This window comes from Gavia stellata, chromosome 4 (assembly GCF_030936135.1).
Source record: "Gavia stellata isolate bGavSte3 chromosome 4, bGavSte3.hap2, whole genome shotgun sequence".
NCBI lineage: Eukaryota > Metazoa > Chordata > Aves > Gaviiformes > Gaviidae > Gavia > Gavia stellata.
The window spans coordinates 273,728-282,981 of NC_082597.1; the positions used below are offsets into that span (position 1 = coordinate 273,728).

General features: G+C 47.2%; 1 protein-coding gene across 3 annotated transcripts in view; it reads left to right on the plus strand.

The window, feature by feature from the left end:
• GOLGB1 (golgin B1) overlaps nucleotides 1–1,809 on the plus strand; it is a 47,781-nt gene extending 45,972 nt beyond the window's left edge. For all 3 annotated transcript variants that reach the window (XM_059816196.1, XM_059816194.1, XM_059816195.1), the window contains one exon: nucleotides 123–1,809. In XM_059816196.1, coding sequence (XP_059672179.1) covers nucleotides 123–257 — 135 coding nt within the window. In that variant the 3' untranslated portion in view covers nucleotides 258–1,809. The remainder of the gene's footprint in view (nucleotides 1–122) is intronic.
• Nucleotides 1,810–9,254: the final 7,445 nt, after the last annotated feature.

The following is a 9,254-nucleotide window of genomic DNA, read 5'->3' on the forward strand; positions in this document are numbered from 1 at the left end:
TGGGAAGGTTCATGCTCATTAGCTTAAACAAACTTATCTTCATGGTCTGGAGAGCTCTGGGTGAAGGCAGCTGGGGACATATCCATTCCTGGTACTGACTGGTCTCTCTTTTACTCTTCCAGACTCGGAATATCCTTGGACTACGACGCCTGTTACGGTCTCTCTTCCATTCCCGGACCCACTTGCCTCTGCTAGTGGCCGTGTATCTCCTTGCTCTCCATGTCCTGCTCTTCCTGTGCTTTACAGGCCACCTATGAATGTAGGAATAACAGCCTTTTCTTGAGCCACAGCCCTCTATGTAATCCCCAGGCCTGCATTCCTTATCGACAGGGTAGCACTTTACCCAGCTGCCTTCTTTTTCCAAATCAGCCCTTAAGGAGCAGCTGCACCTAGGCTGCTTGCTGTCTAAGTATGCAGCAGCCAGTGCTGATGCTTGGGATCTGTTTCCAGGACATCTGCTATTCCTGCAGTGTTTTGAAATGAGTGGTACATTTTCTGAGCCAGGATCCTCATGCTACAAGCTTCAAGGACAGCATCTGTTCCTGTACCTGGAGGTAGCACCACTCATTTTATCTAGTATTGTGCTGTGGCAGGAATAAGAAAAATATTCCTGATTTGCTGCAGTACTTCAACGCTTCTAGGAACTGCAGGATCTTCCCCCTCTTGGACTGAATCAGTGAGTTGGGTTGGGGAGACCCTGTAGCTAGATACAAGAAAGAGAAGCTTCTTCCCTTTCTTCCATCCCTTAGATTTGCTCCGTGGCTCAGTGCTGTTTGAAATGCATATCCTAAGGAAGTTGTGGACACTTTAATGAACATGAATTGAATTTCAAAATCGTGTTTCCTGCTCAGTTGCATCTCCTGTTGAAGAAAGGACAAAATTAGTGCATCTGGACCTGCTGAGCATTCCATTTAAAAACAGTCATGTGTCTGCCCTGACAAGCCTGTAAAATAATGTCAGTAATTTAGATATTGAAAAGGAATAGGAAACAAGAAACTTCTTAGGTCTTACATTAATAACCTTGCTCTTTATTGCATTTGTGCACCTCTCACGAGGGAAGGTGCTTGCACACCTCTTGAAATGAGAGCAGCTGTGCTCCTGCATTCTTGTCCACTGAACCCTTGTCACAAGATGAAACCTGTGCAGGCTCTGTTGAAGGGTTCCATAATGTGGTATGTGGGCCCAAATCAAGTTTCAGAAATAAACTGTCCCTGCTACACTGAGGAAGGGAATAGAGTTCTGAAACCTCCTGGCATCTCTGCTTTAGGAAAAGCCTGTTGTAGAAAGCTAGTGCTGATCATTGGAATTGTTTGAATCTAAAGCAAACTGATGCAAATAGACTTCATCTTGTAGGATATATGGAAAGCTGTGTTTTCTAAAGAACTCCCAAATATGTCCTGGAATTGAGACTGCCCTCTTCCAAAGGGAGAATGCTGAATGCAAAGAAGATAGTTCCAGTCGAGTTCCCTATCAGAGACCAAGTGGCTGTTCTCTTCAGAGTACTCACCAGAAGGATTATATCTCCCTCTTGCTAGAGTAGTAACAGTCACATTTTTCCCATGGGAAAGAGGTAGTTCTTTTGATATTGCTGGTAAACTGAGATTCTCTAGCCAGTGAACGAAGCCTGTTTGAGGATGCATTGATTTCATCATGTTAACTAAAACAACTGGATCTCTGGCAGGTCCAGAACATTGGCACTATATATCCGTTCATGCACTACCCTTGATTACCTGTGTGGACTTCCTCAATTATATAAAATTCAGTGACCAAATACTTTGCCTATAGCTTCCTGGGACATGTGCTCCTGTATATATAATAAAGATTATTTTTCAGATGGAATTTGTGTAATGTTGTCATGTAAAATTCAGCAATCTCTTGAGGGTGTAGTGCTGCTGTATCATACCTTTTACAGGACTGCCATGGGACTGTAGGTCACTGTTGTGTACACTTCCTTGTATGTTGATTGCAGAAGCTCTGTTTCTTCATATTACTTGAACGCCTATGGAGATGACCTTTTTCCCCTATCTTGTCTCTCTCTCAGCCTTTTTTTAGCTTTTGCTGCAATGACAAAATAAGGAAATAGCACTTTAATAGTGAAAGCAATTCCAATAAAGCAAGATCTGCTTGGGTTTACTTTTCTTTGCATTTAGGCACATTTGACTGAACACTGCACCCTGTTAGAGTTGTGCAACCCCAGGAAAGACACAGGAGTTAGCAACAGCAAGCTCGAAGCACGCCACTAACTTAGATAGGATAGTTAAAGCATACTGTCATCTTCAACTTTCTGTACCCAAAGACAGGTACCTTTGTTCATATTCACTACTACAATCCACTGCCACCATTAGAACAAAAGCTAGTAACGGGGTGTTGTAAGACCATAGATAATGTTTCCATTGTATTTAATAGGAGCAAGAATTGTAAGCAAAGTATGTTTCCTTAAAACCCATGATGCAAGTTTCCTGAACTGAAATAAGACAAGCTTCTGCTGGTTCAGAGACATTTAAATATTTTATAGCTTCAAATGGAAGAGTTACAGTTTAGATTAAATATATAAATCACAGAATGATAAGGGTTGGAAGGGATGTCTGGAGATCATCTAGTCCAACCCCCCCGCCAGAGCAGGGTCACCTGGAGCAGGTTGCACAGGAATGCATCCAGGTGAGTTTTGAGTATCTCCAGAGAAGGAGACTCCACAACCTCTCTGGGCAGCCTGGTCCAGTGCTCTGCCACCCTCAAAGTAAAGAAGTTCCTCCTCATGTTTAGATGGAACTTCCTATGACCAAGTTTGTACCTGTTACCTCTTGTCCTCTCACTGGGCACCACTGAAAAAAGACTGGCCCCATCCTCCTGGCACCCACCCCTTAAGTATTTAGAAGCATTAATGAGATCCCCCCTCAGTCTTCTCTTCTCCAGACTAAAAAGACCCAAGTCCCTCAGCCTTTCCTCATAAGAAAGACGTTCCAGTCTCCTAATCATCGTCGTAGCCCTTTGTTGTACCTTCTCCAGCAGCTCCCTGTCCTTCTTGAACTGGGGAGCCCAGAACTGGACACAGCACTCCAGACACGGCCTCACCAGGGCAGAGTAGAGGGGGAGGATAACCTCCCTCGCCCTGCTCGCCACGCTCTTCTTGATGCACCCCAGGATGCCGTTGGCCTTCTGGGCCCCAAGGGTATGTTGCTGGCTCATGGTCACCCTGTTGTCCCCCAGGACCCCCAGGTCCCTTTCCACAGAGCTGTTCTCCAGCAGGTCAGCCCCTCACCCGTACTGGTGCACGGGGTTATTCCTCCCCAGGTGCAGCACCCTACTCTTGCATTTGCTGAATTTCATAAGGTTCCTCTCTGCCCAAGTCTCCAGCCTGTCCAGGTCACGCTGAACGGCAGTGCAGCCTTCCGCTGTGTCCGCCACTCCTCCCAGTTTTGTGTCATCAGCAAACTTGCTGAGGGCACGCTCTATCCCTTCATCCAGGTCATTGATGAATATATTGAACAGGACTGGACCCAGTACTGACCCCTGGGGAACAGCACTTGTTACCGACCTCCAGCTAGACTCTGTGCCACTAATCACAACCCTCTGAGCTCCACCCCACTGTCCGTTCATCTAACCCACACTTCCGAAGCTTGCCTATGAGGATGATGTGGGAGACAGTGTTGAAAGCCTTGCTGCAGTCAAGGTAGACAACATCCACTGCCCTCCCCTCATCTATCCATCCAGTCATGCCATTGTAGAAGGCTATCACATTGGTCAGACATGACTTCCCCTTGGTGAATCCATGCTGACTACTTCTGATAACTTTCTTTTCCTCCATATGCTTTGACATGACGCCCAGAACGAGTTGTTCCATCATCTTTCCAGGGGGAGGTGAGGCTGACTGGCCTGTAGTTTCCTGGGTCTTCCTTCTTGCCTTTTGAAGACTGGAGTGACATCGGCTTTCCTCCAGTCCTCAGGCACCTTGCCTGTTCTCCAGGACCTTTCAAAGATGATGGAGAGTGGCCCAGCAATGACTTCTGCCAGCTCCCTCAGCACTCGTGGGTGTATCCCATCAGGACCCATGGACTTGTGGATGTCCAGTTTACTTAACTGGCCTCTAACTTGATCCTCCTCAACCAAGGGGAAGTCTTCCTTCCTCCAGACTTTCTCTGTTACCTCCAAAGTCTGGGACTCCTGAGGGCTGGCCAGAGCAGTAAAGACTGAAGCAAAGATGGCATTCAGTAACTCCGCCTTGTCTGCATCCTCTCTCACCATGGCACCTGTCTCATTCAACAGTGGGCCCACATTTTCTCTAGTTTTCCTTTTGCCTCCGATGTATTTGAAGAAACCCTTCCTGTTGACTTTGATATCCCTTGCCAGGTTTAACTCCAAGGAGGCCTTGGCTTTCCTTGTGTCATCCCTGCATACATGACGGCATTCTTGTCATCTTCCCAAGTGGTCAGTCCCTTCTTCCACGTACTGTAAACTTCCTTCTTCCACTTGAGCTTTTTCAGAAGCTCCCTGCTCAACCATGCAGGTCTCCTGCTTCCCTTGCCTGATTTCTTGCTCAATAAAGAAAATAAAACCTCAGAAGGGACTCTGATCTGATAATCATAGTCTGACCTAACAGCTTTGTGGTTTGACCTAATGAAAGATGTAGCATTTTAGCTGGTATTTCCTGTTTCAAACATTTAAACTTTTTGTTTCTTCTCTGTTTGATGGACCTGCCTAGATTTTTGATCTATCTGCAATAGAGTCTGAGAAGGAGACTGACCAATGGAGCTGTGCTCTGCCATCTCTGCTACGCACAAGCCAATTCAGCATCACAACTACTGAGGCAGGTCCAGGATCTGGTTTTGTGCCAGGAGGAAGGCAGCATTACAAGGGATAGGGAGGAGTGGAAGCAGGTTACTGCATGGAGCTGTAAGAGGAACCCCTCCTTACCCTCTCAGCTACTTTTACAGAATAGGTATGAGGCTCTGGGTACGGTAGACAAAGCGCATGATGAGATAGAAGAGGAGGAACCTATGCAAGTACTCTCACCAAGGTCAGATCAACCGATAATTCAGGAGCACGGCTACTGTTTTTCTCAATCCTCCCAGCAATGGGGAGAGACGGCGGCAGAAACAGGCATGCCCAAGACATCAATACCTGACTCCTGGATTGGTGCCTCCACCAGAACTGTCTTTTATAACCATGGGAGAGTCTTTAAAACACAAGGTGTGCTGGGGCCTGACGGAATCCACCTGTCCCGATGGGGGAAACACATCTTTGCTTGTAAACTAGGGATACCAACAGGAGAGCTGAAGGTAAGCCAAGGGTTGGCACGGCATTGCCTGAGGGTGGCAATACTAATAGGAGCATTTACGCTGCTCCAGGGAGCACTGGGGGCTTAGGAGCACATCTGAAATGCTTGTACACCAACACATGCAGCATGAGAAACAAACAGGATGAACTGGAAGCGTTGGTCAGTTCCCAGAGCTATGATATCATTGGTATTAGTGAGACTTGGTGGAATGAGTCCCATGACTGGAGTGCTGGGATGGAGGGCTACAGGCTGTTCAGGAGGGCAGGCGAGGTGGAGGAGTTGGAGTATATGTGAGAGAGAGGTTTGACTGTACAGCCCTTACAGTTAGGGATGACGTGGTTGAGAGGCTCCGGGTGAGTATTAGGGCGATGGAAAACAAAGCAGATGTCATAGTGGGTGTCTACTACCAATCGCCCAGCCAGGATGATAGCACAGATGAGTTATTCTGTAGGCAATCAGGAGAAATCTCTGGATCGGTAGTCCTTGTCCTTATGGGAGATTTCAACTTCCCAGGCATCAACTGGGAATTCCATACTGCTGTGATGAGCAAGTCTGGGAAATTCCTGAAGTTGTGGAGGTAACTTCTTGTCACAAGTACTCAGGGAGCCAACTAGTAAAGATGCCCTCCTAGACTTTTTGTTTGTGAATAGAGTAGGGCTCACAGGAGATGTGATGGTAGGTGGCTGTCTTGGCCACAGTGATCATGAAATGGTTGAGTTTAAAATTTTTGGTGTAATGAGAAAAAAGGTCAGCACAGTTGCTACCCTGGATTTCAAAAGAGCAAACTTTAAGCTATTCAGGGAGCTACTTAGCCGTGTCCCCTGGGAATCTGCTTTTGAGGGCTTAGGAGTTGGCGAGTGCTGGTCAGTGTTTAAGAAGCACCTTCTAGAAGCACAGGAGCAGGCAATTCCCCTGTGTTGAAAGTCAAGCAAGCAGGGCAGAAGACCAGCTTGGCTGAACAGTGAAGTTCTCATGGAGCTCCAGAGGAAAAAGGAATTGTATGATCTCTGGAAGCGAGGTCAGGCTTTGCAGGAAGATTACAGAGCCATGATTCACATATGCAGGGAGAAGACATGAAAGGCCAAATCTCAGAGTTGAAACTGGTCAGTGTTGTGTCAGACAACAAGAAAGGCTTTTTTTATGTACATTAATAGCAAGAAAAGGTCTAAAGAAAACATTGGAGCGATCCTTGAAGATGGTCACCTGACTGACTAATAGGGACGAAGAAAAAGTGGAGGCGCTCAATGCTTTTTTTGCCTCAGTCTTTAATAATATTGATAGACCTTGGGCTGCCCGGTCCCCTGAGTCAGAGGACCATGAGTGTGGGAACAGTGACTTTCCATTTGTGCACACCGAAATTGTAAGGGACGAGCTGTATCAGCTGCATGTTCACAAGTCTGGAGAAGAGGAGGCTGAGGGGAGACCTCATCGCTCTCTACAACTACCTGAAAGGGGGTTGTGGTAAGGTGGGTGTTGGTCTCTTCTCCCAAGTGACAAGCGACAGGACAATAGGAAATGGCCTCAAGTTGCGCCAGGGGAGGTTCAGGCTGGATGTTAGGAAAAATTTCTTTACTGAGAGAGTGGTGAAGCACTGGAAGAGGCTGCCCAGGGAGGTGGTGGAGTCACCATCACTGGAGGTGTTCAAGGAACATGCGGACGTGGCACTGCGGGACATGGTTTAGTGGGCATGGTGGGGTTGGGTTGATGGTTGGACTTGACAATCTTACAGGTCTTTTTCAACCTTAACGATTCTGTGATTCTGTGGAAGCATCAAATAATGGGATAGAGATATGAGCCATTCTTTAAGACAAGAATAAATGTCTGTGTACATGATTCAGCTCCCTTTGGTGTCTACATTTACAGAAATACCATTATCTGATGTATTCATCTTAGGTTCCTTTCATGCGGATAACAGAGAGAAGCGAGCATTTTTGTGTATAAATCAGTTGAATTATTTTATACGTTTAGTTCTGGATGGATTCAACTATGGTTGAGACTCAATTCACTAGGATTCCCCTGACTGTTAAATCCATGGTTACTTTCCTAATTTGGGCTTGAGCACTGAGTTAGATGTATACCACTTATTACAGCTACTGACATTGTGCAGGCTTGTGCACAGATCATTACAGCAGAGCTATTTTGCCTGGTAGCTCAGCTGATAATAAGACAAGGGTTTCTTGTTTGTAGGATGCCTAAAGAAATGAAGCTCCATAAAATCTTTTAGTTCGCTACTTTGGTAATTCACTTGTCTTAGGATCCTCCCTACAGAAACTCCTTCTGTAGCTCACAGATCACAGAATGGTTGAATGGTTGAGTCTAGCAAGTCCATGGGGCCTGATGGGATTCACCCCAGAGTACTGCAGGAGCTAGCGGATGTTACGGCAGAACACCTCTCAATCATCTAGCAAAGGTGGTGGGAGTCTGGGGAGCCCCCCCCAACTGGAAGCTAGCCAACGTTATTCCAGTTTACACGAAGAGTGTGAGGGAAGAAAGACCCAGGAAACTACAGACCTGTTATTGTAACCTCAGTTCCTGGAAAAATTACGGAGAAGCTCATACTGGGTGCTATTGAAAGACATTTAAAGAACAATGCAATCATCAGGCACAGTCAACATGAGTTCACAAAGGGAAAGTCCTGTTTAACTAATTTGATCTCCTTCTATGATAAGTCACCCACCAAGAGGATGAAGGGAAGCTGGTGGATGTGGTGTTTCTGGATTTCAGTACGGCTTTTGACACTGTCCCTCACAGCATCCTTCTGGACAAGTTGTCCAGCTGTGACACGATCAGGTACGCAGTGCGTTGAGTGAAGAACTGGCTGAACGGCAGGGCTCAAAGGGCTGAATGGGGCTACACCTGGCTGGTGACCCGTCATCAGTAGTGTTCCTTAGGGCTCAGTTCTAGGGCCAGTTCTGTTCAACATTTTTATCAATGGTCTGGATGCAGGAGTTTGCTGCTGATAATAAACTAGGAGGTGCTGTTGACTCTCTCGAGGGACAAGAGGCCTTGCAGAGGGATCCGGATAGACTGGAGCATTGGGCAATCATCAATAGCACGAAATTTCACAGGTCCAAACGCTGGATTCTGCATCTGGGACGGAGTAACGCCGGGCACAAGTATAAACTGGCAAAGGAGTGGCTGGAGGGCAGCCCTGCAGAAAGGGATCTGGGGGTGCTGGTCGGCAGCAGGCTCAACAGGATCGAGCAGTGTGTCCTGGCACCAAGAGGGCAAACGGCATCCCGGGTGCATCAAACGCAGCACGACCAGCCGGTCAAGAGAGGCGATTATCCCGCTGTATTTAGCGTTGGTGCGGCCTCACCTTGAGTGCTGTGTGCGGTGCTGGGCCCCGCCATTTGAGAAGGATGTGAAGGTCCTGGGGTGCCTCCAGAGGAGGGCAGCCAAGCTGGTGACAGGGCTGGAAGGCATGTCCTGTGAGGAGCGGCTGAGGACTTTGGGCTTGTCTCCTTTGGAGAAAAGGAAGCTGAGGGGCAACCTCTCTGCAGCTTCCTGAGGAGGGGACGTGGAGCAGGAGGTGCTCAGCTCTTCTCCCTGGGATCCAGGGACAGGATGCCTGGGAACGGTTCAAAGCTGCATCAGGGGAGGTCACTGGAAGAGGCTTCCTGGAGAGGTGGTCGATGGCCCAAGCCTGTCAGTGCTGAAGAGGCATTTGGAGAATGCCCTTAATATAACGTGCTTTAACTTTTGGTCAGCCCTGAAGTGGTCAGGCAGTTGGACCAGGTGATTGCTGTAGGTCCCTTCCACCTGAACTAGTCTATTCTATTCTAAGCTCTGTATATCTTGCCATTGTGTCAAACAGAAATGACTACTCTGGGAGCTTTTCTTGCTTCACTTCACTCATTCAGAAAGGAAGTTATTTTGGTTTGAGATGTTTATCTAGTGTCAAACTAGTGTGATTCATGCTACTCATTCCAAAATTGTGCACTTCCCACCAGTAGCAATGTACCGAAGAGTTTGATCT